The following is a 27,721-nucleotide window of genomic DNA, read 5'->3' as shown; positions in this document are numbered from 1 at the left end:
GCACAGCCCTGCCTCTCTTAAATCCAATTCACTTGCAAGTCAAGGCATCACCTTCCTGATGTCATTGGTCCTCTTCCAGAATGAAGGACAAACAACAACAACAATAACAATCTTACAAGCTTTGTTTTAGGGTTTGGGTGACCAGCACAAGAGTTTGTATTTGATCCTAGAGATAATAGGAGTTTATTGAGCAGAGGAGTGATATGGTCAGACCTGTGCTTTAGGAAGCTGTGTGGTGGATGGATTGGAGAAGACAGAGAGGAGGTAGGAAGGCCAATTAGTAGGCAAAAATCCATGGGAAGAGTGATGAGGCCTTGAACTGGCTGGAAGAGTGAAAGGAAGGGTAGCGGTCAAGGAAGACAACAAAGTTGTAAACTTGGGTGACTGGAATAAGGGTGGTACTCTCAACAGAAAAAGGGAAGTTAGGAAGAGAAGAGGTTTGGGGGGAAAGAGAGAATATGATACTTGTCTTTGTTCATGAATTTTTAGTTAAGTTTCTAACGTTGAAAGTGAGAAGCAGTCCAGCCTTAGAATATGAAAAGCATTTTTTAGGTTATATACACACATACAAATACACACATATAAAATTTTTTTATGTATATATGTATATATACATGTATATATGTATATCTATGTGTGTCTATGCATATATACACATACACACAAATGTATGTATATCTACATATCTCCATCTCTATCTATATCCGCATCTATATCTATATCCATATCCACATCCACATCCATATCCATATCCATATCCATATCCATATCCATATCCATATCTAATATATCTAATATATATCTATATCTATATCTATATCTATATCTATATCTATATCTATATCTATATCTATATCTATATCTATATCTATATCTATATCTATATCTATATCTATATCTATATCTATATCTATATCTATATCTATATCTATATCCCCTCCTAAACAGTCATCCCAAACCCTAGGCTGGTCTATCCCCTTTGGTTTCAGTATTGGGCAAATAAACTAAATAAGTTTTCAATATACCCAATACGCATCTACATTTCATTTCTGCTATACTTTTTTAACACTTAAATCAATTTGGAGAGTTGGATAGTTATCATTAACAACAAGGATGATTTACTGTATATACATAATACAACAAGGATACTTCCTACATGTTATATTAAAAAGCATGTAGCATTGAAAAAATGCCAGTTAATGTAACAATGTAGAGTGGGTGACTCTCATCCGGACTAGTGGTCTCACAGATGGTCTGTGGCTAAGATTCCTGTGCAGCTGTGTCTGGACTCCAGCCTGACTATTTCTGGAAAAAAGTCAGCTGTAGATTGGTTAGGATTCAAGGCCAAGGCATAACATAAGTTAGTAACCTCTGAGGGAACAGTTTCATTGGGCCCCTAGGGAACTAAATTGTTTTAATTCTCTTGACAGTGGTGGCAACATCCAACTGGTCCTTTTCAACATTGCTCTTTTTTTCCCCATTTGTTGAAATAGCTCTTCTTTCACTCATAGAATATCTTAACTAGGGAATTCTAGTTAGTTGAAGAGACAGCTATGTGGTTGCAGTGAACAGTGTTGGACTTAGTGTTAGGAAGACCTTGGGTTTGAATCTTGCCTTGGGCACTTCCTAGCTATGTGACCTTGGGCAAGTCACTTAATTACTTCCAGCCTCAGTTTCCTCATCTATAAAATGGGAATAATAGCAACACCTACCTCATACGGTTGTTGTGAGGATCAAATGAGATGATATATGCTTTAGCACTTTGTAAACCTTGAAGGATTATATAAATGCTTGCTATTATTATTACCATTATGATCAGTAGCAGAATGAACTGCTGGTATAGCCCCAGGTCTACAATGGGATGGATGGAAGAATGAAAGAAAAGGCATTTTTTAAAAGTGTTGCTATATGCAAAGCACTGTTCTAAACAGTTTGGGATAAACACAACAAAAGTAAGAGTCTGCTCTCAAGAATGGGAAAGACAATACTAGGGGAAGTTTAGATGGAAAAGTCTCATGGTGGGTTCTCTCACTGGCCAAATTGAATACTTGAATGTTAAACGCACAGCAGAAGCAGAATGTATAGAAGTTTTGAGTATATTTCTATGTGTTTAGTTTATTTACCTAATGTAAAACCCAAGGGAAATAAAACAACCCATTATAGTGTTTTGGGACCTGCTTGGGAGAGAGGTTTTGGTCAGAACATAGAGATTAGGTCCATTCAGGCAGAAAAGTTTTCATTTCTTTAAGAGCCATATGATGAAAGAACTAAGAAGACAAAGTCAGGCTTAGCTGGACAAAGTTCCATAACTACTCAACGCACCAGTAATTGCTGACATATATAGTTTACACATTGATTTCATCACATTGTAGTGTAGGGAGACCAGTGAGATTTACCCAGGCAGAAATGCTAAACAAATGGCGACCCTTTTCTTGCTGCCAGGGATGCATAATAAAAATGAGAATTTAGGAGAAAGCATCCAAAGTTTCACATAACCCTTTTGTTCTTGTACCCAGATTGATTGGCATGAACATGGGAGTAGTACAAGAACGAAGAATTCTTCACCCATTCCCATTACCCATTCTTGCTGGGTGAAGGTCCCTGAAGTAGTTGGAGAGAATACAGCTGGACAACCAAGGACTGAACACGAGTTCAAAAGAATTTGTAATCTTATCAGGAAGTTCATAGTGATTGTTGTTCAGACATGTCTGACTCTTCATGACCCCATTTGGGGTTTTCTTGGCCAAGATAATGGAATCGTTTGCCATTTCCTTCTCCAGCTCATTATACAGATGAAGAAACTGAGGTAAACAGGGTGAAGTGACTTGCTCAGGGTCACCCAGCTAGTAAGTATCTGAGGCCAGATTTGAACTCAGGAAGATGAGTCTTCCTGATTCCAGGCAGAGCACTCTATCCACTGTGTCTCCTAGCTGCCCCTAATTGACTGGGGTGATAGACTAAGAGTAAAACTTAAGACTATCCTTGGTAAGAACGTCTGCCATTTGCCTGGCTGAGTTCCATTGTTAGCTATAGGCTACACCGATGAAGACGAAGAGTTTAACAATCCCTTTCAAGAGTGAGGCTTACCAGCTCTGCACCCCCAGCAGATGGTAGCAAAAAGCAGCAAATGACTCAGAGAGGCAAACTAGATGAACATCGAGAAATAGTAGCAGGGGGGCCGCTAGATGGTGCTGTGGATAGAGCTTTGGCTTTGGAGTCAGGAGGACCTGAGTTCAAATGTGACCTCAGACATTGACACTAGCTGTGTTACCCTGGGCAAGTCACTTAACCTTGATTGCCTCACCAAAAATAACAACAACAACAACAATAATAATAATAATATATTATTATTATTATTATTATTATTAGAAGGGGAAGGGGATAAGAGAAGGTGAGGGTGATAGAAGGGAGGGCAGATTAGGGGAAGGAGTATTCAGAATACATGCCCTTCTGGGGTGGGGGAGGGGTGAGATGGGGAGAAAAATTCAAAATTCAAAACCTTGTGGAAATGACTGTTGAAAACTAAAAATAAACAAATTAATAAGAAGAAATAGCAGCAGGAAGCTGAGCAGCAACTGAAGGTAGGCACCAACAGAAATGCCTAGCAGAGGTAATGCAGTGCCCAGCAGAGACTCAAGATACAATCCCTATTGTACAATCAAGATACCGTGCCTTGCAGAAGGCAATAGAATGACACATCCAGAACACAGCAGGGGTACTACAGCATCAGATGTATGCATTATCCCAGGCACCCATGTCCTTATGTGTGTTTCGTACATGGAGGAGTGTGTTGGACCCAACTCTTGCTGGGTGAGGCAATCTGGGTTAAGTGGCTTGCCCTGGGTCACACAGCTAGTGAGTAGCGTGTGTGAGCCTGGATTTGAACTCAGGTCCTCCTGACTCCAGGCCCAGTGCTCTATCCACTTCACCACCTAGCTGCCCCTACAAATCAGGATGTGATTTATTGTTCTGTTGATTGTCTAGATTTAAGAAAGTGATAGAGAAAATGTTAACTTAAATGTGTGTTGTGGGCACATGCATACATATATATTTTTCACAGAGCTGGTTGTTAAACATTTACCAGTATACCCCTGTCCACCTGCATGTGCTAAGGCTACACGTCCCAACGTATATGCACCTTCACCTATGTTCTTAGGCTTCTTGTTCCCTATGTGTGTGGCCCTCCATGTTCCCTCCTGTCTGCATTCACACATTTTCCACCCAGTAATGTGGTAACCTATGAGTTTAAAGCAGAAATTTTCACTTGATTTGTTGTGCTATTTGATTTAATGATTTTTGTTGTTGTTTTGTTTTAAATGAAAATAGCCTTTCTGGTTCCTTTATTAAAAATATATACACCAGTTGGGGTTTATGAGCTATGGGTGGTTGTTGATACACAGAATTTTTTGAATCAGGAATAGCTTATAGCCTATATGTGAGGAAGAACCCAGGTGCTGCATAAACTTAGCCAAGTGTGTGATAATTCAAACATTCACTAGGTAAAGTGTTGAGGAGAGAATTAAGAAGGTAGAGCTATGTTTCTAAGCCTCCAAGTCAAAGAGGAGAACAGTTTGAATGCTGGTGTTAGAAGTGACCATCAGCAAATTCAGGTAGTCTTCTATTTGCTGACATGGCTGGCTAGAAGTATCTTACATTTCCAGTTGATCAGCTCTGCTGAGGTTAAGGTATGGTTTTAAACTTGAAATCACCCTCCTACTGTGTTGTAACATTCTCAAGACAACCTTTACTGTTGGGAGGCATGAGTAATTCATGGTTATTTGTAGGGTTCTATGATGAAATAGGGACCCTGTGCCTGGATTATTTCATCCTGTCCCTTGGTAACCCAGCTTCCTGAAATTTTACTGCCAGGAGGAGATGCTTTCCCCTTTTGAAGACAATTGACCTTCTGACATCCAGGTCTCCCCCCACCCCCACTTCCTCTCCCTGTAACTCCAGAAGCTTCCCTTTGCCTGGTACCCCTTCCTCTCACTCTAATTCTAGAGGCTTCCTATTGGCTCCAGAGTAAAATACAAACTACTCTATTCAGCTTTTTAAAGCCTCGCAGAATCTCATCCCAACCTAATTTACAAGCCTCATCGGACAGCCTCTCCCTCCCATACTCTGTAATCTAGCCAAATTGGCCTTTTCTTTGCTCCTGAGATGGTGGTGTTCAGTTGTGAACGACTCTTCATGACTCCATTTAGGGTTTTCTTACCATTTCTTTCTCCAATTCGTTTTACAGATGAAGAAACTGAGGCAAACAGGGTTAAATGACTTGCGAAGGGTCACACAGCTAGTCAGTGTCAGAGGCCAAATTTGAACTCAGGTCTTCCTGACTCTAGGTCAGGTGCTCTATCCATCCAGCTGCCCCTTGTTCTCAGGTAGGGAACTCAATATTCTGTCTCAGTGCCTTTGTTGCGTCCATTTCCCATGCCTGGAATTCACAACGCAGAGTCCCTCTTTTTCTTTAAGAAGCAGTTCAAGCACATCTTCTGCATGAAACCTTTCCTGACACCTCACCCCCACCCAAGTTGCTAGAGCCCTCCCTCCCAAACTACCTTAAATTTATCTATATTGTATTTTTTCACTTCATATTTATGCTGTAGGTATTTTGACTAGTACTTTAATATGTTTTCTCCCCTATTAGAATGCAAGTTCCTTGAAGAATAGGAACTATTTAATTTTTGATTTTGTATGTATAGTGCCTGGCACATAGTAGGTGCTTATAATAAATATATGTTATTTATATATTATATATATTTTATATATATATATATATATATGCTTGATTGATCTATACAGCAGCCCTATTTGATGGCTAATACAAGTATTAATGTTCCCTTTTATAGAAGAGGAAATGGAATTTAAAGATTTGGCTAATTTCAATCTTGCATAATTTAAGAAGCCAGGATTTGAACCTAACCAGATCTTCTGACCTATAGCTGCAAGGGTGTCCCTGGACTATCAGTTATATATAGTTACCTTACAGTCTGAATTTTTACGTTATGTCTGAATTTTTAAAAACTGATGATGCATTTGCCTCAGTCTCCTGTTGGATACAGCTCAGCCTCCCCATAGAACTATAACCATCCCCAAGTGGAACAGGTTAGATGATTTTTTTTTTACAGGCTCATACCCATGTACTTAACTATTAATGAAGCTGGTTTGCTTGAATTTGTGTTTATGGAATTTTCTCTTATCTGTTGTTTTTTTTTTTTCGCAAGAAGTATTTAAATAAATTACTGTCTTGATGAATCAGCCATGAACAAACTGGGGAAATATATTAGACCATACTATTTTTAGATGAATGAATGAAAGAGTGTTTAATAAGCGCCTACTATGTGCCAAGTACTATGCTAGATGCTGGGGACACAGACAGAAGTGAGACAGTCCTAGATTTCATTAGTCTAAGTTAATGGAGGAAATAACATTATAGGGAAGTGGTGACTAGGAAAGATAGTTTTGGTCTGGGGAGTTACAAGAATGGTGAGTAGAACCATAGTGCAGTCTACTGTCCTGACCTTTCTGAAATCAGAAGCAACTGATTACTATAACCAGAGCAAGAAGTGGAAGGGGTGGGGTATGGAATTTGTAGCATGAGGTCAGATGGAAAGATGTTCCAAGATGTCTGTAATGGACAGATGCAAATCATGGTCTGGGGCCAGCTAGATGTAGGTGGGGGCACAATTGGTGGTAGAATGGTCCTCAAAGAACCAGATTCTGTCACCTGCCAACAATCGAGCCATATACCCTTGTTCCTGACTCTATCCTTAGTGATATCATTAGGTTTGACATCATGGCTTTTGAGTGGCTTTTGGGTGTGTGTGTGTGTGTGTGTGTGTATGTGTGATAATTGTTTATGTATCTTGGATATCAAACCCTTATCAGAGAAACTTGATACAAAGATTTTTCCCCCCATTTGACCCTTTTCCCTCTTTATCCTAGGTGCATTAATTTTGCTTGTGCAGAAGGTTTTCAGTTTAATGTAATCAAAGGTAATTTCACACCAATCCTTAGGAGTTCTATTCCAGAAGTTCTTTAACTCAGAGCTCTGGCCAGGGCATTTTCCATCATGGAAATTTGGCCCAACTCTTAAATAGGATGTGTCTATTCCAGAAATAGACCCTATGAGGAAAGGCTGAAGGAATTGGGGTTATCTGACCTGAACACTTAATGGCTATTGCTTGACCAAGGTGAGAAGGTAAAGGGGATTTGGTAGATTTTAAGTATGTGAAAAGCCATCAAATTAATACTAGTTTTTCCATGGAGAAATACAGAAGATTTAATTGACTAAAACTGTAGCAATTAGGACTTCCAAGGTTAGTTGTGACATCCTCCCTGAAGACTTTATGTAATGGGCAGAAAGCGTTCTTTCTAGTATAGTCCTGTCAGGAGTCAGAGGGATAGACTAGCATATTTTTTGAAGTCCTGTCCAGCCAATGATTTTGTTATTCTGTGGGTACAAAACTAAAAGTCCATTTGGGTCAGACTTCCAGAGGGCTTCCAGTAGGAAGCCTTAATACAGAGGAATGCTGTTTTGTACTTTGATTTAATGATATTGGAGCATATATCCTAAGGAGGGATTGCTTCCTAGAAGAAAAAAAGAGTACTTGCATAAAAATGTTTATGGATGCTGCATAATTATAAAGATCAGGCATGGTGCCAGAGAAGACATGAGAAAATTCAACTTCCTTCTTTCTCTGTAGAGGTATGGCTCCAGAACTCTACATAAGCTGTCAAGACTTAGCTTATGAGTTGTTTTGTTTTAGAATTGGTTTTGCTGAACTGTTCCCGGCCCCCCTTTTTCACACTCTTCGTAACATCCTTTGGGTAAGGAAGTAGGGGTGTATATTTGGAAGTGAAGGCAATCTAAAAATAAGAAATTGATAAAAGCTTTTAAAAAGGAGCATTATTTGCAGTGTGAAAAACTAGAAACAACCCAAATGTTCAACAATAGGTTAAGGCCTGCTTTATTTATTTATTTATTTATTTCCAGGCCTGTTTTAGATCCTCCACATATTTCGCCGGCCACCCGAAATCCTTTGGTGGGCCACAAGCAGTGTGTCATATGTTGTGCAGGCCTGTGTTAAGGAAACTATGGCGCCATTACAATGATGGAAGAATACACACAGCTATGAGAAATGATGCATATGTGGACTGCTGAGCCCCTGAAATGTATATATGAAGTAGTGAAAAAAGTAGAACATAAACTAGTATGTATGTACCAATTACAATTATGCATCATTATAACATCATTACACAGATGAGATTGGATATGAAGAACAACTGGATTGCTCTAAATAGAACTTAAAGTTTATTAGGCTCTTTATCCTTGTATGCTGAATGAAACATAAAAAGCTGTGTAAAGTTGATTAAGTTTCTAATCGAAAAATGCCCAGAAACCCACTACATGAGCCTAAGTTGGGTTTGTACTCATATCAGCACAAAGCTGGAGTGCATGGCCCTGTTATTGCTAAGTGAGATATGTAGCTCCAGCACCAGTGGCCTATTTTACACCAGCCCAGGTGGCCATGAAGCCATAAGCACATGATCCTGCTACTGTGTCTGTCTCTATCCTGTCGTGTTTTGGTTTTTTTGGTTTGTTTGGGCGAGGCAATTGGGGTTAAGTGACTTGCCCAGGGTCACACAGCTTTAAGTGTCAAGTGTCTGGTCTGAGACTGGATTTGAACTCAGGTCCTCCTGACTCCAGGGCTGGTGCTCTATCTACTGCGCCACCTAGCTGCCCCTATTGTGTCTTTTTTATTTTAACTGTCCTTAGGTGGAGGATAAGAGATACCTGTGCCTTGTGAACTTGAAAGTGTGGTGAGAGGTCCATATTATTGTTAGCCAGTAGCTGAGCCTGATCAGAAAACAGTGACATGTTTGAAGAGCAAGTTGCCAGATGTCCAGAAACAGGAGTCTATGCTAGAATTTGTTGGCAGCTGGACTGGGGAGGAATGATCTGCTTGACCCAGAGTACCAGTGGATAAGTGAAGCCAAGAGGAGTCATTTGTCCAGCAGCTGTGCTACATTTGGAAATGAACTTGGTAGAGCAAATGCCTTGCAGCATTAAGTTTCAGCCCCCTATCCTCAGGAATGGAGATGGTATAGGAGAGAGTATATCTCCTGTGTCAGGGGAATGTTATGTATGTCCTTGCTCTATCTTCTCAGTAAATATATCTTTCTAAAACCTATTGATATTCTTTGGTTAAACGATAATGGGCTGCAAAACAATAATGCAAGGCGATCTCAAAGGACTCATGATAAAACTGGCTATTTGCCTCCAGAGAAAGAACTGATATTGTCTGAATACAGACTGAAGCATACTTTCTTTTCTTTTCTTCCTTCCTTCTTTCCTTCCTTCTTCTTTCTTTCTTTCTTTCTTTCTTTCTTTCTTTCTTTCTTTCTTTCTTTCTTTCTTTCTTTCTTTCTTTCTTTCTTTCTTTCCTTCCTTCCTTCCTTCCTTCCTTCCTTCCTTCCTTCCTTCCTTCCTTCCTTCCTTTCTTTCTTTCCTTCTTTCTTTCTTCCATTTTTTGTTTGAGTCTTATTGTACAAAATGACTAATATGGAAATATTTTACATGATTGCATATGTATAACCTATATTGGATTGCTTACCATCTCAAGGAGGGGGAAGGAGAGGAAGAGATGGACGGATAGAATTTGGAACTCAAAACTTAAAAAAAACCCAAATGTTAAAATTTGTGCAGTTTTTTTTGGGGGGATGAGGCAATTAGAGTTAAGTGACTTGCCTAGGGTCACACAGCTAATGTCAAGTGTCTGGTCTGAGGCCAGATTTGAACTCAGGTCCTCCTGAATCCAAGGCCAGTGCTCTATCCACTGTGCCACCTAACTACCCCTAAAATTTGTTTTAACATGTAATTAGGGAAAAAATAAAATTTTTTTTTCCTTTTTCTTTTTTTTTTGGCTAGGCAATGGGGTTAAGTGACTTGCCCAGGGTCACACAGCTAGTAAGTGTTATGTGTCTGAGGCCACATTTGAACTCAGGTCCTCCTGAATCCAAGGCCAGTGCGCTATCCACTGCACCACCTAGCTGCCCCCAAAATAAAATATTATTAAAAAATTATAATGGGTTGCTTATCACTGGGTCAGTCAATGATATAAGAGAGATATCAATTGTATCTGGTGACCAATACTGAGGAGAACATACTAAAATGGGAACTGGTGTTCATCTTCCATTCAACCACCAAAGTTATTTTTCTAAAGCATAGGTCCAACTATGTCACACACACACACCTCCCCCTATCCCTTACTCAATAACAATGGCTCTCTATCACTTCCAGGAGCAAAGATAAAATCCTCTGTTTGGCATTCAAAGCCCTTCATAACCTGCCATGCCCTCCTACCTTTCCAGTCTCTTTGCACTTTATACCTCCTTCCTTCCCCATGTACTCTTTGTGCCTCCTTGCTGTTTTATGAACAACATTCTCCATCTCTCAGGTCTGGGCATTTTCTCATCTTCCAACTCCTCATACGTTGAATGATCTCCCTCCTCATCTCCCCCTTTTGGCTTTCCTGGCTTCCTTCAAATGCCAGCTAAAATACTGTCTTCTATCCTGTATACAACTTGTTTGTCTCCCCTGCTAGATTGTAAGCTTCTCTTGAGCAGGGACTGTCTTTCACCTTTCTTTGTATCTCCAGCTCTTAGCACAGTGCCTGGTACAGACACTTTATAAATGTAGAATGATTGACTTACTTGAGCCGTTAGCATTAGAAAGACACCTCAGCCCCTCAGGAGGTACTCCTAGAATGCTGAGGGGGAAGATGTACTTTTACCTCTGGAGATCTTGGCTTGCCAGTCAGACAGTTGGAATAAGAACCCAGAGATGATATGGGCTACATTAGATATAGAACAGCTTTTATTTAGTCCTATTGAAAATGCATAAAGAATCCGCTGTAGCTCATATATAATCAATACAAGTTTCTTCTGTCTCTGGTGAGTCCCACCTTACTCCCCCAGGATCCTCTACACTTCTGAAGACTCATAGTGTCACATCCATTGGAAGGAAAACTCATTTGTAATTGCTAATGAGACAGTCTCCTTCTCCCCCAGCATTTAAGTCCCACTTTCAGTCCAGGGATACATGCAGGCCTCCAGGCCTCCAGGCTTATAGTGCTATCCTAAGAGTTTGGACATCCTCTGGAAGGAAAATGAACTTGAGGTTGCTAGAAAGGCAACCCCCCATCCCATTGAACCTGTACTGTATGAAAAGCTAGGTTTTTGCCTTTTGCTCCCCAGTGTTATAGTTTAATCCCTTGCTGTTCCTCCAACTGTAGGTCACTCATTCCTTTCTTTTCTCCCCCAGGATAGTAGCACTGCCTAGGAATTCTGCCTTCTCACTTTATAGAAGGCTAGATTTTAGAACTCAACTGCTTACGATAGTGAAGTCAAAGAGAAGAAAGTTATTCCCAAAGGACAGAAAGATAGCATAGGATCACAGTATTTAGAGATGGAAGGAATCTGAGAGGTCCGGTTTAATTCCTTCATTTCACCAATAAGGAAACCAAGTCCAAGAGAGGTAAAATTACTTACTATAATAAGGCCAAAGGGGAGACAATTATTCTGGAAGGACAGAATGAGATACATACAAAGAAACTTTTTTACTCTTTACCAAAATTAAAGCAAAAGAATGTATGAAATTATATTTTTTAATAACTAGGGAGAAGAAGGAAGATATGCTTAATCTAGAGTAGAGTTTCTTAACTTGGGGTCCACGAATTTGCTTTTCAAAAAAAATTGATAACTATTTCAATATAATTGGTTTCCTTTGGAATCTTATGCAGTTCATTTTATTCACTTAAAAACATTATTCTGAAAAGGTGTTCATAGGCTTCACCAGATTGCCAGAGAGGTCTATGCTATTAAAAAAAAAAGAAGGCCTAGATGAGAGGCTGGTCTTAAAGTCTGGCAAGATTCAACTAGCCACGGAAGTGAAATACAGAAATGCTGGCAACCAGGGACAAATGGAAAATCCCCTTCTTCTACCTCTCCTCTTCCTCCTTCTAAAAATTATACAGAACAGAAGTCAGGGGAAAAAATAGTGGAAGCTTAAATATTGATGTCAGAGAAGAACCAAGGCTCAAGGAAGTGAAAGTGAGCTAGAAAGAGACAGGGGTCAACTTCAGAAGAGCAAGGAAAAGTCCCAAAGAGAAGGAGAGAATTCCATTGGAGAAATCAAAGAGTAAAGATTCCTGGGGCTCTTCACATAGGGATCCCTCAGTACTTAGCAATAATAAGCAGATTATATAGTAAGCTGAAATTTAGGCAGATGCTTTTTTCATTGGTATCCCCAGCTTGGGCTTGGGCACAGAGTAGGTGCTTAAATGATTGCTCATTGATTGACTCATGGCTGTGTTGAGGAAGAATTATTGTTTAAGTTGAAGCTGTATACATAGTGTCCCAAAAGTCTTAGTGCAGTTTTAAACTATTAGTGCTTAAAGGATCTGAACAGTTACCCACCATGCCTGCTGATTACTAAAATGAAACTCTTTTTCTAGAGCAAAGTAGTGATAAAAATAGGTTGGCTGTAGAGTCAAAGGTTTTGGGTTTGAATCCTGCCTTGGTCACTTACTTGTGGCAAGTCACTTTTCTTGTCCTTCATTTCTTTTTGTTTTGGTTTGTTTTTGGGTAGGCAATGGGGTAAATGCCTTGCCCAGGGTCACACAGCTAGTGAGTGTTATGTGTCTGAGGCCGGATTTGAACTCAGGTCCTCCTGACTCCAGGGCCAGTGCTCTATCCACTGTGCCACCTAGCTGCCCCTATTTCTTAATCTATAAAATGGGGGAGAAGGGGTGGAATAGATGACTTTTAATCCTATCCATCGATAGGACTGGGCAGCAAGGGAGCACAGTGCATAGAGCGCTGGGACTAGAGTCAAAAAGACTCATCTTCCCGAGTTCAAATCTGGCCTCAGACACTTACTAGCTGTGTGACCCTGGGCAAGTCACTTTATTCTGTTTGCCTCAGTTTCCTCATCTGTAAAATGAGCTAGAGAAGGAAATGGGAAACCACTCCAGTAACTCTGCCAAGAAAACCCCAAATGGGGTCTTAGAGAATTGGACATTATTGAACAACAAAAATCAGTAAGACTGTGTATAATGGGTGGGCCTGACTTTGGCTAGTATCCTATTTAGGTTCAGTGTTGGAGCAAAATAAGTCTAAATGGAAACTTTTAGATTGGAAATGAATTTCTCTAACACAACTAGGCAGAATTAGGAATTCCTGAAGTCTCTTTCTAGGATGCATTTGTTGTTACAAGCTTACCCTATTTACTTCTCCTATCTTTCAATTCTGGTTACTTACCTTACTGCTTGGAAATCACTGAAGTATAACCCAGGGCTCAAGTCCATTTGCATAAGACTTTCCTTCTTGGTAGAGAATAATGACTGAGGCTCTGAGCCTTCATGAAGGATGGAGTTGATGACAATTTGGCTTTGTGTTTTTTTGTTTGTTTTTTGGTTGGGCAATAGGGGTTAACTGACTTGCCCAGGGTCACACAGCTAATAAGTGTTATGTGTCTATGGTTGGATTTGAACTCAGGTCCTCCTGAATCCAGGGCCAGTGCTCTATCCACTGCACCACCTAGTTGCCCCTGTTTTGGTGATGATTTGGGAGGAGAGAGATGTTCTTCAGACATTGACGTCTGGAGGGAGAGAAAGTCTGAGAATATGCCAATATACAGAGGAGCTCGTGCCTTGATCATGTCCCTCACTTAACACACAGGAAATTTCTCTGTGGATGAATTCTGAGGATAGGAATATAATTGAGGAAGCAGCTCCTCTATCTGTTGGCTTCTTCCTTGAGTTTTTTTCTCCCTCCAGGTTGTTGTTCAGTCTTGTCTGACTCTTTATGACCTCATGGACCATAGCACACCAATATTGTCCAAGGGGTTTTCTTGGCAAAGATACTGGAGTGGTTTGCCATTTCCTTCTCCAGTGGATTAAGGCAAACAGAGGTTAAGTGACTTACCCAGGGTCACACAGCTAGTAAGTGTTTGAAGCTTGATTTGAACTCAGGTTTTCCTGATTCCAGGCCCAGCTCTCTATCCACTGAGCCACCTAGCTGCCCACTCCCTTAGGTTCCAAGTTGACTAAAGAACTTCACACCTTGTAAATGGATATCAAAATGTAAACATTTTATCTCATTTAAGGCCTCATTATCTCTGTTATCTGCCCCTTATATTCTCCAGTTTTATAAAGTGGGCTGGGGGAGAAATCAATTGATCAGGAATCTCCTAATCAGCTCTCTTCCTCCTATCCTTCTATCCCCACTACATATAATAACCCTATACACACCTGACCAAAGAAAGATTCTCACTTAATTCAATGGGGATAATTCTCTCCCCCAGCAGAATCCTGACAGAGACCAGGTTACAGTTTACAATGGAGACATATATATATATATGCATATGTATGTATATGTGTATATATGTGTGTGTGTGTGCGTGTGTGTGTGTGTGTGTGTGTGTGTGTGTGTGTATGTATCTGCTTAGCTCGCCATTTCTCTGCATGTTGAAACACTGTTATTTCTTGAAATCATTCTGGATGTGTTACAATATCCTGGATTTCTTCACTGCCCAAGAAGATGGTAGTAACTCTGGGGAGAAGAAGCTGGTTGCTATGTGTGTGTAACTATATTAAGGGGTAGGGGGTTGCACTGAAAGAAGGTTATATCAAAGTGTGACTAAACGTAGGAGGGAAAAGAGAATCACTTCTCTGATGTTTCTTGGCAAATTTGCAGGTATGAAGTATGACAAGAAGCCTGATTTTTACATTGTGGGATTAAGGAATCATTTTCATTCCTCTGCAATCACACCTCATATATAAAAGTTTAGTATTGAAGGACCAGTGTTTCCCCAATGAAGGAACTTTTCTTCAAAGTGGAGAAGCTTTATCTAAAAGAAGACAAAGCTGCCCTGGGCCTTGATTGGCCTTAGCTTCCCTCATATGTACCCTTCCTTCACCTTTAATCCCTCTCCCAGCTCCCAGACAACATGGGGTAGGTGCAGGGCAAAGCTGCCTCTGGGACCTGAGTCATTTAGGACCATAAAAAAATCCCATCCATGTGCAATGTAGGTCTCTCAGACTTGGTGGGTGTTTAAGACCTGAAGAGCTGTCATACCCTGAAGACCTAATGATCAGATGGGTTTTCATATGGGGGGAGAAAAAAGCTAAGTGCCATTGCATCCTTGTACGTGCTTGCCATGTAAGGGCAAAGTAAACCTCCTTGTGTTAAATATTTGACTTCTGGACAGCTAGGTGGCTCAGAGCATAGAGCACTGGCCCTAGAGTCAGGAGGACCTGAGTTCAAATCTGGTCTCAGACACTTGATAGCTGTGTGACCCTGGGCAAGTCACTTAACCCCCATTGCTTCATGAAAAATTAAAAAAAAAATTTAGTGACTTTTGAGTGCCTCATTTGGTTCCAACTTCAAACTGTTAGAGCCAGAGTCTAAATGGCTATCACTGTATCCTTAGATCAATGCACTAATCTAGTAGGGAAAACCTCTTTGGGAGAGCAAGCTGCTTGGAGAACAGAAAGTAGAGAGAAGAATCTCATGGGAGTATTTCTATTCAGATTATATTGACTAGTGTCAGATCAGGGTAGTGAGGTGGTGCAGTGAACAGACCACTGGGCTTAGAGTCAGGAAGACTCATCATCCTGAGTTCAAATCTGGTCTCAGACACTTTCTAGCTGCATGACCCTGGGCAAGTCACTTAATCCTTCTTGCCTCAGTTTCCACATCTGTAAAACAAGCTAGTGAAGGAAATGGTAAATTACTCCAGTATCCAAGAAAGCCCCAAATGGGGGTCATAAAGAGCCAGACACAACTGAAAACAATTGAAGTGTCATATTACTCTCACTTATTTACATGTTTATACCTCTCTCTCTCTCTTACACACACACACACACACACACACACATTCCTCTTCTTCCAGTTATATCATCTCTCTGTCAATTTCTTCCATATCTTACTTTGTAATGAATATATTTATGAATTTATAAGATCATAAAAGTTCTAGGTAGGCATTTTAAAGTGCTTTCCACATACTACCTGTGTGAAGTAGACAGCACAAGTATTATTTTCCCCATTTTATAGATATCCAGTCACACAATTACTAGGTAAAGAGCCACAATTTTGGTCCAGGTTTTCTCCCTTTGCTCCTGATTGACTCCAGCTCAATGCAAGAAGTGGAACCTGAACAGTGTCCTGAGCAGCTAGATGGTGAAGTGGATAGAGAATCAGGAAGACGCGTGTTCCTGAGTTCAAATCTAGCCTTAGACACTTCCTAGCTGTATGACCCTGGGCAAATCACTTAACCTTGCTTGCCTCAGTTTTCTCAATTGTAAAATGAGCAGGAGAAGGAAATGGCAAACCACTCCAGTATCTCTGCCAAGAAAACCCCAAAAGGGGTCATGAAGAATTGGACAAGACTGAAACAGCAAACCAACACTAACAGACAGTGTCCTGGTGGAAAAGCATATCCTAATGGAATAACTCATGGGAGGTGCTGAGAAAGCAGACTGAGAAGGGTTTCAGCTGAGAGAGTGAGCATGATTTATCCTGGCTGCATGTACAAATTTCCATTACATATATATAATCTTTTATTACATAATACATAATCATAATTGTGAGCTTCACAATTATCTAAGTATGACATATAAATACTGTTGATAGATACATTTCATGGCTAGAAGAAGTGCAGCTCAGAGAGGTCATAATCAGTCAGCCAATAACCATTTATCAAGTACCTACTATGTGCTAGGCACTGTGCTAAGTCCTGGGAATACAAAGAAAGGCTAAAGACAGTCCCCACTCTCAAGGAGCTCACAATCTGATAGGGAAGAAAACATGCAAACAAGAAACACGATATAGACAGGATAAAATAGTAATAAGATTATGCAATCTGGAAGGCACCTTAAAGGCCACTGACTCCAATTTCCTCATTTTACGAGAAACTAAGACACAGAGAGGTTGAATTACTTGCCTCAGGTCACACAGCTAGTAAGTGATAGAAATGGGATCTGAATTCAGGTCTTCCTGAATCTTAAGTGTAACACTATCCATTATGCCATATTGTCCTTCCCCCTTGGCCTCAACCCTGTTTGGCAGAGAACATACCAATTTGTATCCATAAAGGAAGATTCTCACTGAAAACTCCCTATACTAGTGAAATCATAAGTATGGGGGGAAAATTACTCTAATGGTAGATGAAAGACAGAGAGAGAGAGAGAGAGAGAGAGAGAGAGAGAGAGAGAGAGAGAGAGAGAGAGAGAGAGAGAGAGAGAGAGAGAGAAGAGAAGAGAGAGAGGAAGAGAAAGAGAGAAAAAGAGAGGGAGAGAGAGAGAAAGAGAAAAAGAGAGAGAGGGAGAGAGAGAAAGAGAAAGAAAAAGAGAAAGAGAGAGAGGAAGAGAAAGAGAGAGAGGAAGAGAAGAGAGAAAAGAGAAAAAGAGAGGGAAGAGAGAGAAAGAGAAAAAGAGAGGGGAGAGAGAAAGAGAAGAGAGAGAAGAGAAAGAGAGAGAGAGAGACAGAGAAAGAGAAAGAGAGAAAAAGAGAGAGAGAGGGAGAGAGAAGGAGAGAGAGAGAGAGAAAAGAGAGAGAGAGAGAGAGAGAGGGAGAGGGAGAGGGAGAGAGAGAAAGAAAAGAGAGAAAGACAGAGAGGAGAGAAAGAGAGAAAAAGAGAAAAAGAGAGGGAGAGAGAGAGAGAGGAGAGAGAGAGAGAGAGAGAGAGAGAAAGAGAAAAAGAGAGAGAGAGAGAGGGAGAGAGAGACAGAGAAAGAGAAGAGAGAAAAAGAGAGAGAGGAAGAGAGAGAGAGAAAAGAGAAAAAGAGAGGGAGAGAGAGAGAAAGAGAAAAAGAGAGAGAGGGAGAGAGAGAAAGAGAAAGAAAAAGAGAAAGAGAGAGAGGAAGAGAAAGAGAGAAAAAGAGAAAAAGAGAGGGAGAGAGAGAGAAAGAGAAAAAGAGAGGGAGAGAGAGAAAGAGAAAGAGAGAGAAAGAGAAAGAGAGAGAGAGAGAGAGAGAGAGAGAGAGAGAGAGAGAGAGGGAGAGAGAGACAGAGAAAGAGAAAGAGAGAAAAAGAGAGAGAGAGGGAGAGAGAAGGAGAGAGAGAGAGAGAAAAGAGAGAGAGAGAGAGAGAGAGAGAGGGGAGGGAGAGAGAGAAAGAGAAAGAGAGAAAGACAGAGAGGAAGAGAAAGAGAGAAAAAGAGAAAAAGAGAGGGAGAGAGAGGGAGAGAGAGACAGAGAAAGAGAAAGAGAGAAAAAGAGAGAGAGGGGGAGAGAAAGAGAGAGAGAAAGAGAAAAAGAGAGGGAGAGAGGGAGAGAGAGAGAGAGAGAGAATTTGTGGCTAGACAGGCCATCTGTTGATAATCAGTTTGTACAGTGGCACTGATGTCTTTAACTAGCAGAGCTGTTGTTGGGTCAGTTTTAGCTGTGTCAGACTCTTAGTGACCCATTTGAGGTTTTCTTGGGGAAGATAGTTCCCCAACTCATTTTACAGAGGAGGAAACTGAGGCAAACAGGGTGTAGTGATTTGCCCAGGGTCACAGTTAAGGTCACACAGTCTGAGGCCAGATTTGAACTCAGGAAGATGAGTCTTCCTGTTTCCAGGCCTGGCACTCTATCCACTAGCTACCCTAAACTAGCAGAGCATTAGCTGCACCACCTAGCTGCCCTAAACTAGTAGAGTACTTTGTTCATAAATACAAGTTAATAAATATCTTTTGACTTTGATTAGATTTGATTTACATTTCAAATACAAATAAAATCCATCAACATTTCTAGTCAAAAACACCTCTGTAAATGCTGGATGGGATCCTCTGGATCAATGCTTCCCGCCAGGAAGGCTCTCCCAGTCATTGAACAGCATTCACTTACTTTCCTGATACTTAACACTAATCTGCTCAACATATTCTGACTCCTTCCCAGTCCTCTCTCCCAAACAGAGGAGTCTCCAGGAGAGGTCACTATGTCACACCATATAACCTGGGAACACTGACCTGATGAGACAGGAGCTCACATTAATTATCCAAACACATAGGTTAAGAGGAGAAGAATTTTCTCCATCTTTCAGAGAAAACGTAATCATTATTCATAGCTGATGAATGACAGAGAAGACGTATCATGTTGGTTGAAGAACAGGGGTGAGAAGCAAAGGAAATGAGTGTACGCCCATTTTCTCTTATGTAGGTTAGTGAAAATTAGTAACATAAGAAGTTAGGCAAAAGTCCCAAATGGGAGTTTTGAGGGCTAAGTGCTACAACTGACAAGTTATTCAACTTTAGATAAGTTCATCTGACCTGTCTGGGCCTCAAGTGCCATAGCTATAAAATCAGAGAGTGGGAGCAGGCATTTCCCTTCCAACTCAATATTCTGTGGTGCTAGCAAATGTGTGACTATTAATGAGTTTTTCTTTTCTCACAATTAATTCTTTCTGGTGTCTCAGTGTTTCCGAATAATGTTTCAGAAACATATTACCAATAGCAGGCTAAATGACCAATATTATTTCAGCCTAAGAAAGTGAAGGACTCCTTCCAAAAACAACCAGCCAACCAAACTCAAATGAAAATATTAAAGAGAAGAGAGCAGAGCTACATGGAGTAGGATTCACTTGGAAAAAATAGATAGCATTTCCTTTTATCCAATAAGTGAAGGCAGAGCTCCAATTATAAGAAGCAAGTGATACTAATTTTAAAAAGAAAATCAGGTCCTAAATCCTTCTTGCTGTTGATATTTCTGGGACTTAGCTTACACTTCCCTCCTTCCTCCCTCAGATTTGAGAGAAGAATCCAACAAAACAATTTACAGAATGCCCTCCTCTGGCGCACATGTGCAGTGGTGACAGCTGAATGGGTGGAGGCAGTGAGTACAAGAACCTTCTTTGAGAACACAAAATAGCCAGCTACTCACCGGTGGTCTCTTCCAAACAAACTGGATGGGGAACTTCTGGCTGTAGAACAGAGAGGTCTCATCGGGGGGGAAATCAGGATCCACATACAGAACCTTCTTTTCCATACATTTCTTGTGCAGCTGCTCAAAAGTCTTCTCCTTCACTCCAATAATAGGGAAATTCCGGCTGATAATAGCTGAATAGATGCCCCCAGAATTCCCCCCACCTGTATCGGTGGTTGGGGCTTGGACCGGGGGAGGAACCAGTCCTGGAGAGAGTGGGCCAGCCTTTGTCGGCTGAGCCACCGAAGTTTTAATGACTGTTGGCATTACTGGCAAATTAAGAAGGAAAAAAAAATTTTCAAAAGAGATGAAGACAGTGTTACCTCCAAGGAAAGGAAGCAACAGTAAAGAGGAAGTTAATGCCGTTCAACCGAAGGCTTTGTCCTTTGAGAGACAACGTCAACATTGAGACTTCAGAATTTTAAAACTGTCTGGAAGGTTGTTCTGCATATGTCCATCCCAGATAGCTTAGTGTGATCATATGGTCCCCTGTAGTCAAGACTTTTTTTTTTTTGATCAAGGAACAAGAAAAGCCACTTTTATCTCAGGGGTTCTTAGCAGGAGCATGTATGCCAGAGAGAAGAAGAGTGTGTGTGTCTGTATCAGGGGCTCAGAGAAGCTTGAGCCAGGACAACTAAAAATAAACATGAAGAAAGTTAATGCATGTGAGCAGAAGAGAGAGGCTAGCAGGAGGCTGTTTTCTGAGTTGTCTTATTCCTGAGAAGAGTGACTTGGCTAGGGAAATTTCTATGAGCCTGTATCACTGTGAGGCAATGTTATTCATGGAAAGGGTAAATAGTATGCTTGAAATTATGGAAGGAAGCAATTGACTAAGAAGAATTGACCAGGTGTCATTGAACAGGAAACAGTGTTATCTAACAGCCAATTCATGAAAATCTGTACTGAGAAAAGAGAGCAAGGAAGGATGTTGAGTTCTTGAATTCTGGAGAAACAAATTCTCTTCAAGAATGTACATTTTTCATTTCTAAGACTCTGATGGGATAGCAGAATGCTATCTGGAGATAGTGGCTAGGTGGCATAGTGGATAGAGCACAGGTTCTAGAGTCAGGAAGACTCATCTCCCTAAGTTTAAATCTGGCCTCAGACACTTACCAGCTGTGTGACCCTGGGCAAGTCACTTAATCTTCTTTGCCTCAGTTTCTTTATCTGTAAAATGAGCTGGAGAAGGAAATGGCAAACAACTCCAGTATCTTTACCAAGAAAACCTCAAATGGAGTCACAAAGAGTAGGCCACAACTGAAAAATCACTGAAGAACAAAATCTGGAGCTGCAGCTGGTATCTCTTCTAGATGAATATGTTTGGGGGGATTACCTTAGTTTGGAAGGATCTACATACAGGCTGAGCTCTTTAGCTAAGAAAACTTTCCCTCCCACTCCCATTCATGTGATCTCCCTGGAAGAGTCAACTCTGGCAGGTCAGCCAAAGTGCGCAGTAAAGTGGGACTCACTTGATTTCTCAGGACTCCCATTTTAGGGAACTGACTTAAGATCTAGAATGGCATTCTGAACAAACTGGTCAGTCAGTGTAGGGCAGGATCCCAGCAGGATCAGTAGCTACTTGGCTGACAGACTGAGTGGCTCTGGAGATGAAAGATGACTGGGTGTCCCTGGACATAGAATTCTAGCTTCATGTTCAGTAGTTTTGCACATGCCATCGCTTCTGTCTAGAACACCCTTCCCTTTTTCACCTCTGCCTCCACATCTATCCTGTATGTGATCCATCAGTGGACAAGTACTTATTAAGTTTCTACTATGTGCCAGAAATTGGACTAAGTGCTAAAGATACGAATACTACCCCTCCTTAGAAAGGCACTTACCTTCTAATGGAGGGAGAGGGAGAGAAATACATTTATAAGTATATACAGTATGAAAATAAAAATAATACAAATTCATTAATGCAAAGTAATTTAAGAGGGAGAGTACTAGCAGTTGAGAGGATTAGAGAAAGGTTCATGTAGGTTCATCTTGACTTGAAGGTGAATTGGATTTAAGTGAGGCAGAGTTTCTCAAAGGGTTAGCCTCACTCTTTTCCTTTAGAGTCATTGAAGTCCATTGGCAAGAAAAGAGTCAAGATGACTGGCAACAGCCTAGGATGCAGTGGGTGATTTTGGCCTTTCTAAATGAAGGGGTTTCCCAGGTTTCAGTTTGTCTGAGGCAATGCCCATTCAATGACTAAGAGCTAGGTAAGAATTGAGACAGAAGATGGCCTAATTTACCATCACAAAAATATCATTGTTGTTGTCCTTCCTTATTGGAGGACCAATGACATCACGATGTCTTGACTTGTGCGTGATTGCATCTTGATGGAAGAATGGTATTCTATGAGGCAAATTTGAAAAATGAAGGAATGCACTGAAAACCCGGGGGTCTATGGCTAGTACAAAGAAACAGAGAGAAGATATCAACGGTCATGTGGGAGGCATAGAAAGATGAGCAGCTTATCTGAATCACAGTGTGTGGGAGCGAGAGTAATATCCAATGAGGCTGGAAAGACCGATGGGGAAAAGTTGTAAAAGGCTTCACAAGATAAATATTACAAATGGGGAATTGTGAAGAAGTGACATAGATTCAGAGAAATGGGTTACTGAAAAAAGGATAAGCTAGCTACACAGAGTAATAGTTGACAGGAAGGCAACAAGCATTTATTAAGTTCCTACTATGTGCCAGGCATTGTATTAAATGCTTTACAAATATTATATCACTGCATCCTCAACCTCGGGAGGTAGGTGATATTATTGTTACCCTTTACATCTGAGGAAACTGAGGCAGACAGAAATTAAGTGACTTGCCCAGGGTCATACCACTAGTAAATATCTGAGACCAAATTTGCATTCAAGTCTCTCTTGACTCCAGGCCCAGCGCTCTTCACCATCAGTTGCCTAATGAGTAACCTCTGAATTTCATTGGTAACCACATGATGACAAAAGAGCTAGAGAAGGCCCACAGCATCCCCCTGGGTGATGGATTTATGGGAGGATACCGATAACAATTCCACAGGATGGACAGATGTGGACGGGCTGTGATTCAACAATACTCAGCAAACATGTAGGAAGCACCTACTATGTGCAGAACACTGTGTAAGATGCCGGGAATGATATAAAATTTACATAAGACTTGGTTCTCATAGAACCTATGGTCTAGAAGAAGGATAAGCTATTAACACAAATAATCAACACTGGACAGAATATTCCCACTAGGGAGTATAAAAACAAGTATAATTATCGATGAACTCCAGAATCTTAGGGCTAGATGGAATGGAAAAACAGCAACAACAGTAACTCCCACCAGCATTTATTAAACACTTACTATGTGGTAGGCACACTATGCTAAGCGCTGGGAACTACACAAAAGAAAAGAGAGTTCTGCCCTCCAGGATCTTATATTCCAATGGAGGAAGATAACATATAAAAGGAAGCAGAAAAATTGGGGTAGGAGGGGAAGGAAAGTATCCGTCTGGGAGAATGGTGGAAAAAATAGCAGAGAAAGCAAGGAGGAGATTTATTAGCCTTTATTTACTTATTTTTTGGGCTAGGCAATGGGGTTAAGCAACTTGCCCAGGGCTAAACAGCTAATAAGTATAGTGTGTCTGAGGCTGGATTTGAACTCAGGTCCTCCTGAATCCAGGGCCAGTGCTCTGTCTACTGCGCCACCTAGCTGCCCCTAAAAACCCTTTATTAAATGCTTACTGTGTGTCAACTGTGCTAAATGCTGAGGATACACATAGAAAATCAAGATGGTCCCAGCTCTCAAGGAACTTACATTCTAATTGGTGGAGGAAACACATAAAGGAAGGCTCATGTTCATGTTTGCTTTGGTTCATGGCAGATGGAAAAGCCAGGGAGGACTCAGGTTCTGGCAAGGAAAGCAACAGGACAGATGATAAGGCCCTAAAGATTTGGGAATAATGGTGAGGCAGATGGAGCCTGACCAATAGGATAGGGGGTCCAAGGGTCAGAGTGCAGTGGGGCTCATCTAATAAGGCCCTCCTCATTTTACTGATAAGGAAACTGAGGCCTACAGAGGAACAGTGATTTCTTTAAATTCATACAATTTGTTAATGGCACTTAAATCCAGGCCTCCAGATTCTCAGTCAAGGGCTTGGTTCATACGAAGTGAGAACATGCTTCTTTTGATGTGAATGATTTTCTCATGGCCCTTAAAAAAAAAGGCAAACTAGACCATCTTTTCCTTCAATTCTTACCTAAACTTTTAATTACTGAATGGGTGTTGCCTCAGATAAATTGAGACCTGGGACAGACCTTAGTTTAAAAAGGCCAAAGTCTCCCACTGCATCCTGGGCCATCACCAGTTGTCTTGACCTATGTCTTGTCACTGGATTCCAACGACTCTGGTGGAGAGACTGAGCCTTCTGACTTTGTACAACTCTGCCTCACTTAAATCCTATTCATTTGCAAGTCAAAACGTCACCCTCCTGATATCATCTGTTCTCTTTGAGAATGAAGGAGAAGCAACAATCTCAGGACTCTTAACTGTAATATCTGCAATCCACTGTTTGCTTTCAACCACACTCAACAAGCGTGCATTAAGCACCTACTGTGTGCAGAGCACCATACCAGATGACTATGAAACATATAGAGTTTAGATAAGACCTGATCCTTGACGAACATAATTATAACATTTTAAGAGCCCTTAACTGTGATGTTTAGGGCCCATTGCTTCCTTTCAACCATACTCAAAAAGCATGCAGTAAGCACCTACTGTGTGCAGAGCACTATGCCAGATGACTAGGGAAGATATAGAGTTAAGACAAGACGTTATAGTCTAGAAGGGGATAAGATGTAAACACAAATCATGAATGCAATATTACATAATAAGAGTATTCCAGAGTTAACGGAACTAAGTGCTATGTGAAATACAAGGGAGAAGATTTTATTTGATGAGGAAGATCGGGAAAGGCTTCATTGAAAAGGTACACTCCAAAGGATGGGTGGGAAATGAACAGGCAGAGAAGGGAAGGAAGGATGTCTCAGCCACAGAAAGCAGGGTAGACAAAGGTGTCAAGTCAGAAGAATGCCTCCATAGCTCAGAAGATCCAACTAGACGAGGAATGCGAGAATATCAGCTATGAAGGGGAATAAATCTCTAAGAAGCAGCTGTCTCCTTTAGGCAATGTTTGCTATAGCAGCCCTTTTATCAAGCATTGTTACAAGACATTTGACACCCCTTTGTTAAATTCTAGCACACTATGTCTTCTCCTTTCTCCTATGTCACAAATATATCTATCTATATCTATATATGTACGTGTACACATATATGTATATGTATATTTGTGTACATATATACATATACTACCAAATATAGGGTTATATACACATTTATATATACATATAACCATGCACACATATACATATACATGTATGTGTGTATATATGTACATATGTGTATGTATACACACATATATGTCACAGAACACTCAGCATACCCACCATTATTCCAGTGGTCATTATATGTATATGAAAATTTCAGCCCAGAAACCTCATTAGCAGCTTCAGAGGAGAAAGGGTATTAGCAAAAGTCAGATTGTTATCTGATCATACACACACACACACACACACACACACACACACACACACACACACACACACATACACATACACACATACCCACAGCAAAAGTCAGGTTGTTATCTGATCATTAAAAATATGTATATATGCATATACCACACATATATGTGAGTATAGAAATGTACAAACAATATACACACATGTATATACGCATGCGCACACAGATACATACGTGTCTATATAGAAACACAAAGCTGTATCTTTGTGTATATACGTATATATACGTGTATGTATGTAAATAATGCATACATATGTATATATCTTTTATAATCAGATGGCAGCCCAACTTTGCTAATACTCTCTCCCCTTTGGAGCTGCTGATGGATTTTTTTTTTCTCATCAGGGCTGAAACATTATCTTACGCACAAAATGGCCTCTGGATAATGTTGGGCATCCTGAATGTTCTGCAAATGGAAATCCTAGAAGCAGAGAGGAATGCTTGGTGTTCTCATGGGAATCCCCTTACCCAGAAGGCTTTCAGATGGAACAGCTGATGTGTGGTTGAACTCTTAAACTCCGGAAATTGTTAGGTGCTTCTGTTACCTAAACTATTCTCTTCTTCATTGTGACATCCTGCCATCTGGAAGGAATATGAAGGAATGGGGGTATTTTACACACATACTAAACACAGAACCTGCATCTTCCCTATGGCAACAGACATTGGAAAAGGACATGGTGGTTTAAAAATACAGCTGCCCCACAGAACCCAATTGGCAGATACAGGATTAAAGTGGTATTTTTCTCTACCTAGGGTCTACAGAAGCTTGAGGGATGAGAGCTAGGGGCCAGGGGCCCTGGTTTGAGTGATGTATGACAGTCTTTCCTTCAAAGGGTGATAGGTGGTATAGTCGATAAAACAGATATGAGTTCAATAAGATCAGTCTTCTTGACTCCAGGCCCAGCATTCTGGGCTGGGCTTCCTAGCTGCAAATGCAATATAGTGTGCTGCAAAGAGAGTTTCACTGTCTTTCATCTGTAAAACAAGAATTGGACTAGATGACTAGAGTGCAGGGCCTAGGGTCAGGAAGACCCGAATTCAAATCTGGCCTCAGACACTTCCTAGCTGTGGGACCCTAGGCAAGCCACTTAACCCTGTTTGCCTCAGTTTCCTCATCTGTAAAAGAAGCTAGAGAAGGAAATGGCAAACTACTCTAGTATCTCTGCCAAGAAAACCCCAGATGGGGTCACCAAGAGTCAGACGTGACTGAAATGACTGAACAACAACAAAGGACCTTTCCATCTGTCAATCTACAATCCCACAAAGATGCTAGAAGTAATCAGTTTCAGAGCAGAAGGGGACATTAGGCAATTATGCAAGTCTAACCCTTTGATTTTAATAGTCAAGCTAAGCTGTAGAATGTAGTGGCCTGCCCCAGGTCACATGACAGGCTTAATTTATTCTTCAGCATCCAAATCCTAACAGCTATGTACCCTAAACACTCATTTTGGGGTGTATGTCTGTGTTAAAATGTTCTTTATCTGATGCATGCTAAATCCAGGCCCCTGATACTTCATAAAGAAAACCTAGTATCGAATATCAGTTTGAGCAAGGCAACTGATTACCCAACAGCTGTGGAACTCACTAGCCTTACACAGCTTTCTCTGTTGACTAGTTTTAGAAACATGACCCAAGTATAAAAAACACAAAGGGCAAGGAATTATAAAAGCATAAGGACTAAAAGACTCTTTCCCTCCTCCAATCTCTTCTCATCAAAGGCTTCTGTATATTGATTGAGAGAGAGGGTAGCAGAATAGAGGCAGAGAACCTGGGTTCGAATCCTACACCACCTCTGAGACCTTGGGCAAACCATTTAGCTTTCCTATGCCTCAATTGCATTCTCTGTAAAATAAGGAGGTTGAATTCAATGGCTTCTGAATTCCTTTCCAGTTTTAGATCTGGGAGCCTATGAGAAATGAACCAAAATGGGGGCATTTTCTCAGGTAAACTTAAACGTACTCATTGTTATTGTTCAGCTGTTTTCAGTCATGTCCGACCCTCCATGACCCCATTTGGAGTTTTCTTGGCAAAGCTACTGGAGTGGTTTACCATTTCCTTCTCCAGTTCATTGTATAGATGAGGAAATTGATGCAGAAAGGGTTAAATGAGTTGTCTAGGGTCATACAGCTAAGAAGTGTGTGAGGCCAGAT

The 27,721-nt window shown here is 40.8% G+C and overlaps 1 protein-coding gene across 2 annotated transcripts in view; it reads right to left on the bottom strand.

Moving 5' to 3' along the window:
- CAPN3 (calpain 3) overlaps positions 1–20,915 on the bottom strand; it is a 79,681-nt gene extending 58,766 nt beyond the window's left edge. Inside the window, exon 1 of one of the 2 annotated variants that reach the window (XM_021009332.2) lies at positions 19,926–20,915. In XM_021009332.2, the coding sequence (XP_020864991.1) occupies positions 19,926–20,234 (309 nt within the window). In that variant the 5' untranslated portion in view covers positions 20,235–20,915. The remainder of the gene's footprint in view (positions 1–19,925) is intronic. The other variant, XM_021009335.2, reaches the window with a different exon arrangement.
- Positions 20,916–27,721: the final 6,806 nt, after the last annotated feature.

This window comes from Phascolarctos cinereus, unplaced genomic scaffold (genome assembly GCF_003287225.1).
Source record: "Phascolarctos cinereus isolate Bilbo 61053 unplaced genomic scaffold, phaCin_HiC Scaffold_3;HRSCAF=262, whole genome shotgun sequence".
NCBI lineage: Eukaryota > Metazoa > Chordata > Mammalia > Diprotodontia > Phascolarctidae > Phascolarctos > Phascolarctos cinereus.
The sequence above is the reverse complement of the archived record's forward strand: the minus strand, read 5'-3'. Positions and strand labels throughout refer to the sequence as shown.